The 16678-nt window shown below is 39.1% G+C and overlaps 3 protein-coding genes across 3 annotated transcripts; 1 reads left to right on the forward strand and 2 right to left on the reverse strand.

The window, feature by feature from the left end:
* Positions 1-251: 251 nt before the first annotated feature.
* On the reverse strand, positions 252-2104 carry LOC114545971 (pyrin). The gene is made up of 5 exons (XM_028564596.1): positions 2024-2104; positions 1890-1916; positions 1716-1780; positions 1210-1332; positions 252-675 (listed from the first exon to the last, which is right to left on the reverse strand). The coding sequence occupies exons 1-5, from the start codon at positions 2097-2099 to the stop codon at positions 274-276; spliced, it is 693 nt and encodes a 230-aa protein (XP_028420397.1). The 5' UTR covers positions 2100-2104; the 3' UTR covers positions 252-273.
* Positions 2105-2124: 20 nt separating this feature from the next.
* Positions 2125-3835, reverse strand: LOC114545372 (E3 ubiquitin-protein ligase TRIM47). The gene is made up of 6 exons (XM_028563645.1): positions 3806-3835; positions 3383-3620; positions 2875-3256; positions 2624-2719; positions 2279-2512; positions 2125-2187 (listed from the first exon to the last, which is right to left on the reverse strand). Exons 1-6 carry the CDS (start codon positions 3819-3821, stop codon positions 2125-2127), a joined length of 1029 nt encoding a protein of 342 aa, XP_028419446.1. The 5' UTR covers positions 3822-3835.
* Positions 3836-8405: 4570 nt separating this feature from the next.
* si:dkeyp-74b6.2 (cerebellin-1) lies at positions 8406-14027 on the forward strand. Its single transcript, XM_028563646.1, has 3 exons — positions 8406-8711; positions 10279-10398; positions 13830-14027. The coding sequence occupies exons 1-3, from the start codon at positions 8406-8408 to the stop codon at positions 14025-14027; spliced, it is 624 nt and encodes a 207-aa protein (XP_028419447.1).
* The last annotated feature ends 2651 nt before the right edge of the window (positions 14028-16678 follow it).

The following is a 16678-nucleotide window of genomic DNA, read 5'->3' on the forward strand; positions in this document are numbered from 1 at the left end:
CATTGCCCATTTAGGCTATGGAATGACATTTTGCAGTGCAATCAACAACATTTAACACATTTTATTTACATTTGCTTACATTACAAGTGCGATATCATTTTGTAAAGATTATTTTGAATAATAAAATAAAAACTTTTACTCATGGATGTTGGCCTGTTGCAGGCCAGTGTTGGTCAAATATTATTGCAGTACAATAAATATAGGCCTAATATAATATATATAAACTTAATTTTTTTTTTTACATCCGTTAGCATCATCCTTTCTTATGACACGTCATACAGCTGACTCAGTGGTTATGTCCCGTCCTTCCCTGACTCCTCCATCAACAGGACAGATAATCAGCGGGGCGGTGTTCTTCCCATCTTCTTGAACACAGGGGTTAAAGTACGGGTAGAGGAGCTCAGTGAAGTCACACCCGCTGTAAGTGTAAATGTGGGTCTTTGCTTCTGCGTCGTAGAAGGACACCGACCCTTCCTCGTAGTCCAGGAACACGCCCACCTTCTTGGGGGTTTCCTGGAGGTGGAGGGTGACGGTGGGACCGGCACAGGCACTGAGACTGCTACCTTTCCTCCGGCAGATCGCCCAGTAACCGTTGTCGGGACGCACCCTGATGACCCCCTTCCTGTTGATGGACTCACTGGCCACGCCAAGATCCCAGTCTGTTTTATCCCCAACCTGAAACACAATGTCCAGAATAGAGTCAGACATGCATGATTCCTTTATCTGTAGTTTAAGTGCTGTGATTCTCTTTAGGTCGGCTGTGTTAGAATTTACTACATGTAGAACTTGCTGGAAGTAAAGGTTGTAATATATCTAGTGTATTGTGTGATTTGTACAATATTTTATCAAATAATGTCATGTTGGTAATTTTACTTTAACTGTAAAATACAATAAATGTGTGCCTGTTGAAACTGGTTTAAATTGCTTGACTCCTATTGATGTTAAAGGTGAAAAAGTACCAATTTGTGGAAACACTAAAACAATCAAAGCCAAGTACAGAGTCACATTTGGGTCAGAAATTCCCAATTCTGTTTTAGACAAAAAATGTAAAACTTGAATTTCTTATGCTGCTGGTCTTAATCGGAAATTTGTAGTTTTTCAATTGTAAAAGCCGCTCCTGTACATCTGTGGTGGCAGGCCACATTCAACTGGATTTGTATAAATACACAGCTAGCTTAAAGTGTGTTTTCTTGTTTCTGAGTTTCTCACCTCAACAACCCAGTAACGTCTTCCAGATGCAAAGCTTTGTTTCCCCAAAACACAGACGCAGGAGTCAAAGCGCTGAGGACTGTCTGAGAGTGGAGAATTGTTCTTCTTGCTGCTGACGCTCACCTGTTAATTAACATATTCATTATTATCATCATCATCATCTTCATCTTACTAAACATTAGCCTCATTAGGAATTAATAACCTTATCATTTTCCCAGTCAGAGAATTTTAGTTTTATCTTAATTCCCTTTGAAATGGATTCTCACAATCCAACCCTTTCCAATTTTCATGTGACAATATGTCTCATAATTTCCTCCTCTATTACAGTAAAATGTCCCACAGCAGGGGATGTTTTTTAGTGCAAAAGCTCAACCAAATTCAAACCAATTTCTGAAGAATTCACCGTCTTTACAGACTCTAAATGTGAAAAATCCAATCTACTCTGAAAAACTACTAGTTTCCTACACATTACATTACACATGTAATGATCAAACGTCAGACAATACCTTCTTTCTGTCTGGAGACAGGACCAGCCAGCCTGAAGCAGTCTCAGGATCCAGAGTGACATTGACTGCAGAAACGAAGAAGAAAAACAGTGAGTCAGGTAATAAAAAGGTTAAACTAACCAAAGTTAAACTAGTTTATAGAAATAAGCAGTGGATGTGTGATTGTGAACATACCTGCATATTGATCCATCTTGTCTGCTTCTGCAAAAAGGTAGAAGTAAAAGGTGATTTTTATGCACTGATTTTCACAACAATCTTTAGTCATTTTGGAATGTAGATAATAATTTTCTGCCAAAAGATGTACTGACCTTCTTCAGACAGTTTGTCGGTAAGTTCCTGGCAGATGTCTCCAAGCTTGGAGACAGCTCTCATCACCACCCCCATGCAGTTATGTGAGTGGACTGCGACCTCAGTGGACTGCGACCTCAGACCACTCTCTAGTTTGAGGCAGTCGCCTTAGAGACGGGAAACTCTAAAGATGGGGAAGGATGCAATGGTTTCTCATGAGTACAGTTCTTAAAATGCTGATTCAGATCAGTATAAATGCAGTGGAGGTATCTAACCTGTACGAGGTGAACAGGGTTCTGAGTGTGCTCCAGGTGCTGCAGCTCGCTGCTCCTCATCTGCAGATCATTGAGTTCCTCCTCCAGCTCCTGGAACAGCTCCTCGGATCTCCTCTCAGCTTCTTGCTGCCTCTTCTCCAGCTCCTCGACCAGCCCGGCATGCTGTCTCTCGATGGCGCTTATCAGCATGCTGCAGATCTGAGCACTTCTCTCTATCTCCCTCTCTGTGATTTTCTGGTGATTGAAACAATAGAAACATTTAATTAATCAATTTAATTTACAGAAAGAAACAGACAAACTTGGCCAGTTAGCTTTTTTTGAACATGCATCCAATCAATAACTTACTTTGCTCAGAGCCACTGAATTTTTTATTTCATTCACTTTTCTCAGTCTGGCGTGGATCATTGGTTGAATGCTGGATATCGTCTCCCTCAAACGAATCTGCAAAAGGTACAAAAAAGATTAAAAAAAATTAATATACTGCTGCACAATAAGCAGCTGAGGGAAAAAGTCTCAAAGGGGAAAGATGTTGACTGAGGTAATTCTCTCACTTAAAAAATACAGAAACATAATGGAAGACAATAACATTTCCTCACCTTGACCCTCTTGTTCTCCTCCTCCATGGGGACGGTCTTGTGGTGTTTGTGTTCCCTCTCTGTGCATTGACCACAAACAGGCTTCTGGTCCTTCTTGCAGAACATTGTCAGTGGCTTGTGGTGCTTTCTGCAGAGGTGACTGGTGGCGAAGGTGGCCGGATCAGTAAGTTGGTGTCTGTGCAGCGCTGGATCCCTCAGGTGTGGTGTGAGGTGAAGTTCACAATAAGACGCCTGGCACACGAGGCACGACTTGACTGATGGAGACTTGACTGATTGTGACTTGTCTCCATGGCAGATGTCACAGGGAATCTCTTCAGGCTCGAAAAGTGGGATTAGGGAAGTTTTCCTGCTTCCCACACCATCAACATTCTCCTCCTGAGACCTTTTGATTCAAATTAAATTATGTTAAATCGCAATTAAATTCAAATATTTTGCTTTTTTACATGGTCTCCACGCATCTGAAAGAAGCAGGATGCCTGAAAAGTAAAAAGAAAAAAAAGAAACCAACCTTATATAGAAATCAATGATTTGTTCATATCCTTGGTTAATCCTGAGTTGTGGACGCTTTCTGAATGTCTCTTTGCACAGTGGACACTCAGCCTTGGTCTTAGTGTCCCAGAAGCTGTCGATGCAGTCCAGGCAAAAGGTGTGTCCACAAGGGATGGAGGCAGGCTTGGTGTAGATGTCCAGACAGATGCAACACTTGAACTGCTCCTTAAACGGCACATCAAGCGCCATGTTTGTTACTGAAGAAAAAGAACACATTATATTACTTAAACTTAAACTTAAAACTTAACTTAAAAAAAAAATAAAAAAAGTCATCAAAATATTTAAAATCCACAAAATGATGTTAATTAAAGTCACTGGAGCAGTCCCACAGTGTATCATTCTGATTTCTTGTTGCAGTAGTCTAATATCAGCATCGTCTTACTTGTTTGGGTTGTCATGTCGAGCGTCCTGATCGTCCTCATCAGATTGTGAATATAGTACAGGATGCAGTGATGATGTTTAAATACTCCTCAGTCACTCTTTGTTTGCAGGTGAATTAGTCATGATGTCTAGTTACTCCCCGCCAAGGCACTACCTTACATCACACCTTCTGGTATTTCTGGTTCCTCTGTTTCATCTTGTTATTCTATCATGAGAACATGTTGTCCTTGTACGAGAATTGACTGTTTGGCTCTCAGCTGCATACCACAATAATTGTTCTACATGCTAACACACACGTGAAAAATTAGTTTCTCAGGTTAATAAACGTGAGTGTTTGTGAAAAAATAAAATGTAGCCTAGATGATCACCTGAGATAAGAATAATATGTATGTGTATGTATTTTTTTGTATGTTCTGGGATAGGATGAAAAGTACTCTGGTTTGTTTGCTTTTCTTTAAATCAATCACAACTGTCCTAGGCGCCGCTAAGCCCCTATAGATAGATAGAGATAGCAACATCCGTCGCATGAGAGATGTCAGGCTTTATCCCAGCAATACTGTAATCCCACAAATCTGCTGAGTTAGACTAGCCAGATCTAGAATTATGTTCATTCATTTTCAAACAAACAAAAAAAGAGTTTGAAAATTTAGACAACCAACTTGACTGAACTTTTAGAATAATTTATGAACGTGTTTTTGAAAAAATTTTGATATTTGGAAAATTAACTCTCTTTTAGCATCATAGTTTGAAAAGACACCACAACTAATTTTCCGCCTTAACAAAACCCCACAGCTCACATATTCTTTTATATAACCTTGTATTTTTTTTTCTGCCAATTTCAAGAATGGCAGCTCCCAACTATGCAACATAAGATCTCGAGATAAACAAGATGTAAATAATGATTCAGGACTAACTTTTCTTTAATTTGCTCCAAGGTCTTTAATTTTGTTTTTTCCAATTTGTTATATAGGTATGCAAACTTGCGTGTACACAATAAGGCATATAAGGCATTGTAAGACATGACGCGGAGCAGTGTACAGCTTAGGCTGACGGAAATGTCACTAGTTTTGCATGAAGCTAAAGGGATCCCCAAAGTTTAAAAATGTAATTCTGAGTGGGACATGAACTTCTGTGTAAAATGCAATGGCAATCCATCAATAGTTTAGCTATTTCACAACAATAACAGATTTCGACCTCATGCTGGTACCAAAATGAAAGTCAGGATCATCAAAATCATTAGGAATTCTCGTCTGGGGAACATGAAGGTCTGTCCAAAGATTATTTCAATCCACCAAATATCTGAGATATTTCAGTGGTGAGCCAACCAATGAACCTAACAGTTTTGTGTTAAACTCAAAGAAAATTGTGTAAATCAGCAGGCACATGCAAAGAAAACAGGAAACCGTATGAGTTACTCTATGAAGAAATGGCCCATGATCCTTAGTATCCAGCTGTCATTACATCAGGTCTGAGTGTGATTCATCCGCGTGCTTTCACCATGTTCTTAACTTAGATGCTGAGTCATGTTGTTGTGCCTCTTCCGGTAATAAAGCAATGATCCTTGGCATAGTCAATTCCTGAAACCTGTTTGCAAAATACCATCAAGCATCAACAAAAAACTTTCCCTTTTTAAATTAGGAACATGTTAAATGGAATTTTAAGTATTTTTTAGCCTGGATCCATTTTCCTATATTGTTGTGATTAATGGGAACAACATTTTTTGAAATTGGAACACTCTTGCTCAATATTGGACCAATTTCAAAAATTGTTGCTCCAATTAGTCAGACATAAAAACATGTGAAATTATGGTCATGGTTGAAAAATACTGAACTCTTGCTTTAAATGAACTGAATAAGAGAGAAAAAACACGCCCAAAATCAAATGTAGCTGTTAGTTATCAATACACAGTAAAAGTTGGATGAGTATTCTTTTGAAAGCCCAGTATTCATGTTACATGATGTTTTGACCTACACGTGTCACTTTGACTTGTGCAGGCAGAGCCAACATAAATCTAATGAAGATCAGCGTGAGTTCAGCCAGAGGACTATCTTGTGTTCTCCTCCTGCTTCACATTATCAGTGTCAGTTCTCATTTTAAGCGTGAATCGTCACGCCCCTTCTCCTCCCTGTTCACCTCCAGTTCATCATTTTCAGCTCCCAGGTCTGAGCTCACCAGAGCTCGCTCCTCTTCTCCTTCATCCAGATCTCAGCATCCTCCTTCTTTCAACAACATCACCACCAGTGTCTAGACTCCATCTTGGGGATTTCGTACAATACTCACGGCTTCTCGAGCCCCTTTTTAAAATATGATGATGTCACGATGGGAATTCGATGGCGTCACGATGGGGTCAAATCGCCAAAGACTTTTTATTGTTTTATTGTTCTCACATCAATAAATAATTGTTCTCTGAAAAGGAGGTCTCTCCTGATTGAACTAGCAGCAGACAAAGAACAGATACTCTGACTCCATCTTTAACTGCATTGTATTAGGTTGGCCTAAATGGCATGATAGGCAAGGTCATGTGAATGCGTAAATGCGACTAATTAAGAAAACCCTTCTCATATGAGATTTTGTTTTCAAGTATTGACGTGTCTCAATTTGGATACTTAGTGTTAGTGCACTTCCTTGTAGTAATGTATACTCATGCACTTGCGTAGTGCGTGAATTTCGAAAATCGCACACAGCCTTTATGCGCTTACTGGAAATGACAATTGCAACTTTTGACCGCTTTCTTTTTAAAGGTGAATTTCACCTGTACCAAATCATCACAGACTGCTAAATTAACCTAATAAACATACTGATGGCTTCTATCCGACAACAGTATAATGGTACTAAGTGAAAAAAATACAAATGTTTAACTTTGTTTGTATAGTTCAGTTTTCCAGATTGATATCTGAGGTTAAAGAGATGAAGGAGGAGGGAGGGAAATCAGTTGCAGTAGGGGGTCGAGGAGCCATGAAAACAGAAGGACCGCGACACTCATGATGTGATTAAACGTCTGCTTGAACACAGGGGTTCCCTGGAACAGAGAGATCGTTAGAAAGAGAGAGAGAGAGAGAGAGAGAGAGAGAGAGAGAGAGAGAGAGAGAGAGAGAGAGAGAGAGATGGGGAAAACAGAAAAGAGAGGAGGAGCAAAAGATAGATCTGAAGGAAACGGGGAACAGGGTTCTTGGGATGCTCTAACTTTACTGAAGAAAGCTGGTTTCTGTATGTTGCTGCAGAGCCAACGCTTAGAGTGAGAGGTGGGTGTTTTGGCAATATTTTTGAACAAACCATATTATCTTTATGCATGTTGTGAAAATGCTTGTACTGCTTATTGTTGGGTGTGTTGTTAAGTCACTAATTGTGGGGATTCATTAAACTCTGAAAAATTATGCTAGATTTTCTCTTTATTTTTTGCTAAACTCTTTAGTTTTATCATATGAAATGTTGACTCTTTAAAAAACGTTTTAGCATTAGGACAAATGCCTCCCTGCAGTGCATGAAGAGTCAGCTGCTGTGTGAATTATGGTGATTTTCTGATCAACACATCTGTCACCCACATAATGCTTGAACTAGTATTGTAACATTTGTATTTATAGTGTGTTTAATGGGTGTTTGTGGAAAGGAATGTTAGAGCTAGACAGGGATATAATTGGAAAGGTGAAGAGGGAGAAAGAGTGTGAATGTTTATTCACAGATGGCCTCTCGGTGGTAGGATTGTGATATTCCGCTATCCCCCCTCCTGAGTCCAGCTGGCACTCACACGCCCTCTTCCTGGCCAAAACATTACCTCATCACTTCTTCATCTACTTATTTTTTTTTTCAGCATAATCATTTTCCTCTTAATATCCACTGCCATTCCCTTAAGCATCTTTCTCTTGTTTAATCACTTCTTTGTCGGTCTTAGTTGACCTGGGTCAGAAAAACAGCACCACCACCTTTCAACATTAAAAACACACATTACATAGGCAAACCTATGTGTACACCCATATTTTAAGCTTAGTCGATAAATACAGTATGCTTCATTCTCCTTTAATGCGTACTGAGAATTTAGCATTATCTGAATGCCATTTCCAATCAAACCGTCCTCAACAATTCTCTGAAATAATAAACCTAGAATAGTGTCTTGAGGTAGCTGAGTTTCTGTCATATTATTGTTTTCATATACAGAAATAAACAACATTTTCATGTGCAAAATTGTGTCTAATGCTTTTAAACAGGCCTGAAGCCTTGACTGCCCCAAAGCCAGTTTGGATTTTGTTTGGTTGATGGCCGTTCTCGCTGTGGTGTGAGGAACTGGATAACCTCCAACTACAGTATACCTATAGGGACTTCCTGTCTGCTCTTATGGGAAGCCGCCATCTCTGTGCCAACTTATAGTCCTTCCTAGAGAGACTCTTTCTCCACCCGGTGTTGGCAGAACTGTCAGGTGAGGATTACCTGAATCAATTAATGTCCCATGAGATGCGAGAAATCCTTGGTTGAATTTCCAGGTGAAATTATGATCCTGTTGCTGAAGTGAGGTGTTCTTCAAGAAGACACATTTTCGCTGACGATTTGTGGCAGCCATATTGTCACTGTGCCCCAGAAACACCGAAAGCACGGCGTCATTTGGAACTATGCCCTGTCCATCTCCTCCCTCTCCGCCCTACCTTGCTCCCCAGTCAGTTTTTTCCATTGGATTGCTGCTTCTGGTCCATTGGGGGCCCTCAGAGGTCAGTTGCCAGAATGACACAGAGCCAATTGTTTTGGAAGGAAAATGTCTAGTGGTGTGCGACTCCACCCCCTCTGCAGAGCCATCGGGTAACGCCCTGGGCATGTCGGTGAGGTCAGGAACAGGTCGGGTGGCGTTTTCAGCCATCCGAAATACCAACCACGAACCCTCAGAGATGAGCAACCGCACCATGACCATCTATTTTGACCAGGTGGGTTTCTGAAGTTGACACTAGTGTATACAAAAGGTCCACTTGCCACATGTCCACAGTTTCACAGTCCCAGAAAAGATGAATTAAGTTCCATATGATATTTAAGTTCTAAGAAATTCTCAACATGTACACAAATCACATTTCTGTATTGTATTCTGAAATTACATCTTTCATTTTATCACTAAGTCTTTAAACCTGGGCACAAAAGATGTGACAACCAGGCAGAGAGACTGATCCTAAGTATGGTGTTGTAGTGACGTTGTACCCTACCTCTTTAAATAGTCTTATAGTATAGTATAGTTTGTTTGCAAATTAAGCACATTGGTCTCATGCTTTCCCCAGGTAAAATGAATAGCCTACATATTTTTTGCCAACTCATTTGTGAACACAGTTTTCACAGTGAACTTTTATTGGCATAGTTAGTGCAGTACAGTTAGTGTTGAACAAGCCTTTCCCGTTTTTTTTATTTATGTTTTTAACTTTGACAACATGCTTGCTAACTTCAGCTACCAGCAGCTGGGTTCAAATTGAATTGTATTTTAGTCCGCCTACTAAGTATGTGGGCAATAGATGTTTTCCAGATGAACCTTAGCTTCACAAAGCCAGCCCAATCTAACAAGGCTCATTAGGCATTTGCTTGTAGATTTTACCTCAGTCAACACGATTAGCATCAGCTTCAATTATCTGCTCAGAATCTTGTTGTTGTCCCAATCTTGGCATATGGTTAATCCAAATATCATAGTATTCATAACAAAGTGTCTGGGAGACTTGTACAATTAGAAAAAAGGTCAGTGGGCTTATATTTTAACTCTTCTACAGCAGTTTGGATAAACATGCAATATACTGGTCTGTGATTGGTCTTTGCTTCTGATTTAAAAAACTGGAAAACTAAGAAAGCTGTTCTGAAAATGTCTTCTGAATTGGGCAAGAAAGTACAATCCTGTTGATTGGTTTGGCTTGTAATTGTCTGACTCAAACTCAAGTTGGCAATCCATCTAATAGTTGTTGGGTATTTCCACTTTAATACAGTGGTGGACCGACATTGCCTCTCGCTTGCTTGATTCACATTGAAAACCTTTTGACTGCCAGTCACTCATCAACCAGAAGTACATTGTATTACTGCAGATGACTCTTTTCCGTAACAAACATTAGGACCTGAGTCACGCGATTGAGTCAGTGTTTTGACATACTGGAAGTCATAAACCAGGTCACAAACAATGCACTGTATGTGTTACGTCATATTTAATAAAAGGATTGCACAGAAACAATAGTGTCCTGTTGGCTGAGATGTCTGGGAACTGTAAGAATAGACTAATACAAATCATGATCAGACAATAATGCTTCAGTATATCTGGTTTGTGTCCTGCTTTTGGTGTACTCAAATGTCCTGCCAGTACACCTTGTTTATATTCTCACTCTCTTGTTCTCCTGGCAAAAATGTAGTTCTAACTTTCCCAAATAACAGATTTTTGATTAAATATTTCAAAACTTTAACACATTTTTAGCAGCTTGGCTCAGGGCCTGGTTGTATTATTTATTCTCTCTCTTCATTTCCTATTCTTCTTAGATCCTAGTAAACGTTGGCAGCCATTTTGATCCGGCAAGGAGTATCTTCGTGGCCCCTACAAAAGGAGTCTACAGTTTCAGCTTTCATGTTGTCAAAGTTTACAACCGGCAGACAATACAAGTAAGAACACCAGCTTAAAGGAATGGTTCAACATGTTGCTTAGTATGAACAGAGGGAAAAATCTAGTCTGTGTCCAAATGTAAAAAAAAAAAAAGAAATACCCTAAACCATCACCTTCAAAGCTCACTAATTAACACATTATCGTTAGTTTGATGTTTACAAAAAAAACTAGCTTTTTCTAGTCTTTGTGCTTAGCTAAGCTAACCAGGTCCTAGCCGTAGCTAATACTGTCAAGACATTAGAATAGAATCAATCTTTGAATGTAACTCTCAGCCAGGATCCAAAAATGTCAAACTATTCCTATAAAAAGTTTGAATTGTAAAAATCTGTTCAGCACTGAAAAAATGTCTTGCCCACAAATGTAAGGGCATAGGCTTGAAGGCGAATAACATCAGTAGGCTATACTGTAAGATGTAGGTGGCTGATTTTTACATATTGACCCAGGGAAACCAGTGAGTATTTGACAGAGGGAAAATAACATTGCTGAGAAGATAAAATCCTTGGAAAGGTATCCTTAATGTGTCATATTAAAAAGATATTGAGCTGGGGAACATACACTCCCAACCAGTGGTTGAAGAAGTATTCATATATTTTACTTAAGTAAGAGTACTAATACCACACTGTAAAAATAATCTACTACGAATAAAAGTGCTGCATTCAAAATGTTTCTTGAGCAAAAGTAAAGTTTAATCAGAAAAATGTACTTAAAGTAGAAGTACTCAATGCAGAAAAATACATTTTAGAAGCTGGAAACAATCAAAAAGTTCTGTCAGTTAGTGTTTAATCGTTACACCATTTTAGCTGTTCTTGTAGGCCTGTATATTGTTGTGTAGTTGAATTCATAATAAAACATTTGTAAAGTAACTAAAGCTGTCAGATCAATGTAGTGGAATAAAAAGTACAATATTTCTCTCTGAAATGTAGTGGAGTAGAAGTAGAAAGTGGCATGAAAAGAAAATACTCAAGTAAAGTAAAAGTACCTCAAATGTGTACCTAAGAACAGTACTTGAGTAAATTTACTTAGTTACATTCCAACACTGCTCCCAACTTGACGGTGTGTTACATGTAGTTGCTGGCTCACCCACAAAGCTGTACAGCAGCTGCTCAAACTTTGTTAAATAATTGCTAACAATGTTAGCATTCAAATACAGGTTATGGAAATTATCTAGGCAAGAGACCTTCAATAGGGGGTCTGAGACCCCTAGGGGGTCCTCAGAGTTGCTGCAGGGGGGCCGTCAAATTATTGTTGATTTTTTGAAAGCTTCCAAGAAAATTTAAATATGTTGATATGAGTCCAATATATTATTTGCAAAATTATAAGCAAATATAAATCAGCTTCACAATTTGTGAAAACCCCCTACTGAGGATAGGCTTATGGCCCATAGGTAGTCACTAAGATCCACAGATACAGTTCATCCTAAGGATTCACTCTGCCACATGAATTGATGAATGATTTATAAAATCATGCCAACAATTATTATTTTAATAGCTTAGTATTCAATGCACTAAAAAGGTGTGTATAAAGGCGTGAGGCTGCCATGTTATTATAGGCCCAGTTAAATATGCAACTTAATTTTAATACAAAATGTAGTAGGGGGTCCCTACTCTGTGTCTCTTTCAGTTAAGGGGTCCTTGGCTTAAAAAACGTGAAGACCCCTAATCTAGCAGGTTTACTACAAAACCGTTCTACAACTGCAGCATAACTGGATAAAATATGCCTGGTTGACAAGCTAAAAGCTAAAAAAAATTATGAATTTCAAGGCTTTTACAGTAGCTATGTAATACCAGCTAAATGATGGGTTAAAAATAACCCAACTTGGGTTGTTTTATAACCCAACCGCTGGATCACTATTGCACCGGACCAACAGTAGTTAATTTGACCCAGCAAGATGGGTTGGTCATTTTTAACCCAACAGATGAGTTAAATATTCTACACAAATGCTGGGTCAAATTAATTATAATTCTGGGTTGATTCAACTAAACATATTTGTTATATAGTGTACCCAAATGCTGGGTCAAATTAATTATAATTCTGGGTTGATTCAACTACATATTTGTTATATAGTGTACCCAAATGCTGGGCAAAATTAACCCATATGCCAGATTAATTCTAACACATTACAGTACAATTTAAGAAAATAAATTGCAATAAAACTGTTAAACTACAAACCTAGAACAGAATATATGCTAGATGTATACATATATTATTTAATAAACACTTAAACAATACAAAAACAAAACAACATAATGGAATCTTTGAAAAAAAATTATTATATCAACAATATAGTGGAACTGGTGCAGTTCATATCACTCAGGTAGGAAAAAATTCAGAGCAAAACAACAATTACGAATGAACTGGCTGAACATTCAACAGGTCTATTGTGAACAAATTCAAATTCCTATTAAAAAGCTGCTATTAAGAGCCATTAGCTCTACTTGCAAGCAAGTATTCTACTTTGAATAAACTTTACCATTTTAGACTCCCCTCCTGGCATTTCACGTTACCAAGTTTCAAACAACTTTGATGCAGCATCCCCATGCAGGACAAGCCTATGCAATCTATAAAATGGAAAACACATTTTTAAAACCAATTCAATGTGGCACACTAATAAAACATTATAAACAATGCATCCTTATATGTAAGATCATATTTCCCTATACCTACCATGCCTTTGGTCATTAGGTGAGGGAACTCTTCGAGGATCTGATCGATGGTCCAATTGTTGTCCCTAATCCACTTGGCCCTGTAGACTGCTGTGTTCGGCATGTAGGTCTCTATCTGGCTGAGGGGCTGAGAATTATTTCCCAACCATTCTTTAAGCTGTGACCCACGTTCATCTGATATGGTACATTCTGTAAAAAAGAACAAGAAAGTTGTCATTCACTGAAATATGGATGTTTTGCTTCATCAAATCATTTTTCAGTTTAATAATTACCTGGTATGAGAGCCCTTGCTAGGCTACGTTGTTAGCCAAACTAACCAACTAGCCTCACAATATAAAGATAGTACTTTAATAGGTAACGCAACACAGACAATGTGAATTAGACTAGCTAGTGTACACAAACCTTTTATTATTTATTTGCCTCGTTGGATGACCAGACTGGTTCTCTGCTGTGACAAGCGCTCGGTGTGTGGACTCTGGTGATGATCTGATGACGTTCGAAGCACAAACAACCCAAGTGCTGGGTCAACCGATGTATGCTGGGTTGATGGATTTTGACTCAACGCATGAGTTGCACAAAATAACCCAACTTCTATATAAATAACCCATAATGGGTAAAACATTTCATAACCCAGCGGTTGGGTAGATGAAATAACCCAGCATTTTTTAGGGTGTATATTTATATATCATCTATCTTTTCTGACCATAGTTTTCGCTGCAAATGTCTTTCCCCTCTGCTCACCTGCTCTCCTTATCCATGTTTCCCAGGTAAGTTTGGTTCTCAACGGCTGGCCGGTGATTTCAGCCTTTGCAGGCGATCAGGACGTGACCAGGGAAGCTGCCACCAATGCTGGGCTTGTGATGATGGAGAGAGGGGACAAGGCTTACCTCAAACTGGAGAGGGGGAACCTAATGGGAGGGTGGAAGTACTCCACTTTCTCCGGGTTTCTGGTGTTCCCCTTGTAGATTTAGGTTAAGGTAGAATTATGTTCTCGTCCAAGTCAAAAGGTGTGGAGGGGAGGGCGGGCTATAAAATAAAGAGTGTTATTTAACAGAAGAGCGGAAGCAATAATGCATACATATTGAATTCAATCAAACCGCTTTGATGCATCTTTATATGTATCGGATAAATGGGTCACAGCACATAATCCTGAATGTAACTTCCATTTCCATTGCACTTTTATTTGATGTGTCGTGTCATCTATGCTTGCTAAAAACAACAGCTTGTCAGAGGTTTATGATTTTCTTTTAATGCATGAAATATTTGGCACCAAATCTTTTTGGCAATAAAGAAAATGATTGTGTCTATTTTCTGCCTCTCTATCTGTGTATCTAGCTAACTTGCCAAACTACATTTCCCATAATTTGAGAGCTTTGGGGGATGTTTACAGGAAGTGTAATGCCATTGAGCTAAATTACTGCAGGCTAACTTTCCCCCCTGTTTCTTATTTACTTATATTTGTTTACACTTTGGCAAATTAGCTTCAATAGAATTGTACAGACAACTATCACCGTATTACTTTCATACTAAAGAAAGTGAAAAACCTGAGGATTGTGAAACGAGTTTGGTGGTTTAAAGCAGTGTCTTTTTTTTCCTATGATTTCCAAGCGGATTTATGGATTTATTCCTAATGGACATCAAAGATACTGCTGTCCGCGAGAAGTGTAAGTGACACTGAATCTAAATATACGTGTATCACATCTGTGTGTTCCAATTTCACTGAGTATTGACATGAGGAAAGAGTGTTTTTGTTTTTTAGCAAGCTAGCTGCTAACTGTGCACTTTGGACATGCACAGACACGTTATGCATTGAAAAATGGTTAATGTTGCATGGGGGAAATAGTGTATAGATAAATCGTTTAATGTGTTCCAACACTAAAAAATATATAGGTAAAATGAAGGAGTTGAAAAATAAAATGACCTAATTTTCATCAACTAAATTGTGGTAAAGGAAAAAAATTAAATGCTTGTGTTTTTAACCAGTCACTGATGAGTAAAGGAAAACTTAAAGGTCCAGTGTGTAACGTGTTTAGTTGTTCATTATCAAAATCTGTGTTGCCCGTTCACAAACTTGTCCTTTTTCATGAATATTTACCACCACCATCAATTCCAAGTATTCCTATTGGCTTGAAATTTTACATTTGCATTCACATGAACTGGGGTAGACGCTCCATATACATGCGCCATCTTGAAATATGTTAGCCGGTAAGGAACATACAGGACACACTGCTCCGCCTTTCGCATTTTCGCTGTCACATGATAAACTCACAGGTGCTGCTAATGCTGCTAATGGGTATCGTTTGAAGAAGGAAACATGGAGGACCACACATATTCAAAATCCAAATTTCAGGAACAGGATTCTTTTTCTGCGCCCAGAAAAAGAAAAAATATATTGAAAAGAGCAAGAGACACTGAATGCTACTGTAGCTGCAGGTGCAAGAGAGTTGATTGCGAAATATGATCTCAATGCTAGATGGGAGAAATTCCTACACATTGGAGGAGCTGCAGCAATGTGCAGTACAACAAAAATATGGTGTTTTTTGATAATTAAACCATGTAAACCTATTCTGATATAACCTCTAAATACAATTATGAACCTGAAAATTAGCATAATATGAGCACTTTAAGGTTAACTGATGGCTTACACTACAAGACTTTGACTATAAACATGTCCACACTCCACTACTGATAGGCTACTTGAAAATATAATTTAAGCATCAAAACTTCAGCTTATATTGTAAAGATTTAAATGACACGCATACAGTATAATCTCATGTGAGGTTTTCATTCCGGTTACACACAGCGACTGTGCGTCTCTCTGCGGTGGATCCGGTGGCAGATGGAGGAATGGCAGTAAAGGAAGGGATCTGGTGCCAGAAGCCTGCTGAGTTCACACTGGACCATCACAACCGATTAGTCTCAATGCCATGCTGCACCACAGAGGCCTGTGTTAGCACTGTGGAGATGCGTATCTGGAGTACAAAACAACGTGAAGACTTAGGTTCCAAAACTAGCATTTTTAACACTGAGTAAAGTTAAGACAAATCGGCATCCACTGACGTTTCAGGACCCTGTAGTAATGATGACTTTCCAGTAATGTGATTGGTAAGTGGTTGGCCTGTTGACAGGTTTTGATCATATCCTTTGGTTGCATGGACGGGACTTTGATACCCCGGCTCCACCGCCTGTCTTGTTTTTGTCTTTCGGCGTCTCCAGAACTGTATATGTATCTCTCCTGAACTGGTGAATTAGTGGGCTGTAAGGCCCCAGTGCCCTAATGGATAAGGTGCTGGCCTCCTAAGCCAGGGATTGTTGGATCAAGTCCCATCTGGGGTGACTTTCAGCAAAGTGGCAGAGCGGAAGCGTGCTGGGCCCATAACCCAGAGGTCAATGGCTCGACACTATCCTCTGCTAAATGTGTTTTGTTGGTAACACAATTGTAGTCACTCTGAAAGGGTGATCCAACAAGAGATTATGATCCTCAACCTGAGGTCCATGGTATCCTTTGGTTGCATAGACGGGATTTCGATACCCCGGCTCCACCGCCTGATCACTGTCTTGTTTTTATCTTACGACGACTATTTGGGCTCACACAACTAAAGCAGACATGTTATGG

Source organism: Perca flavescens, chromosome 19, assembly GCF_004354835.1.
Source record: "Perca flavescens isolate YP-PL-M2 chromosome 19, PFLA_1.0, whole genome shotgun sequence".
Taxonomy (NCBI): Eukaryota; Metazoa; Chordata; class Actinopteri; order Perciformes; family Percidae; genus Perca; species Perca flavescens.

What these genes read in the sequence shown, in the direction of transcription:
- si:dkeyp-74b6.2 (XM_028563646.1), top strand. Translation starts at nt 8,406, where the DNA reads ATGCCCTGTCCATCTCCTCCCTCTCCGCCCTACCTTGCTCCCCAGTCA. An exon ending in TGACCATCTATTTTGACCAG is followed by an intron (nt 8,712 to 10,278) that starts GTGGGTTTCTGA and finishes TATTCTTCTTAG; the next exon opens with ATCCTAGTAAACGTTGGCAG. An exon ending in ACAACCGGCAGACAATACAA is followed by an intron (nt 10,399 to 13,829) that starts GTAAGAACACCA and finishes CATGTTTCCCAG; the next exon opens with GTAAGTTTGGTTCTCAACGG.
- LOC114545971 (XM_028564596.1), bottom strand. Translation starts at nt 2,099, where the DNA reads ATGGGGGTGGTGATGAGAGCTGTCTCCAAGCTTGGAGACATCTGCCAG. An exon ending in CGACAAACTGTCTGAAGAAG is followed by an intron (nt 1,917 to 2,023) that starts GTCAGTACATCT and finishes ACCTTTTTGCAG; the next exon opens with AAGCAGACAAGATGGATCAA. An exon ending in TGTCTCCAGACAGAAAGAAG is followed by an intron (nt 1,333 to 1,715) that starts GTATTGTCTGAC and finishes GTTAATTAACAG; the next exon opens with GTGAGCGTCAGCAGCAAGAA.
- LOC114545372 (XM_028563645.1), bottom strand. An exon ending in AGGAGAACAAGAGGGTCAAG is followed by an intron (nt 2,720 to 2,874) that starts GTGAGGAAATGT and finishes TACCTTTTGCAG; the next exon opens with ATTCGTTTGAGGGAGACGAT. An exon ending in ATTCAGTGGCTCTGAGCAAA is followed by an intron (nt 2,513 to 2,623) that starts GTAAGTTATTGA and finishes TTCAATCACCAG; the next exon opens with AAAATCACAGAGAGGGAGAT.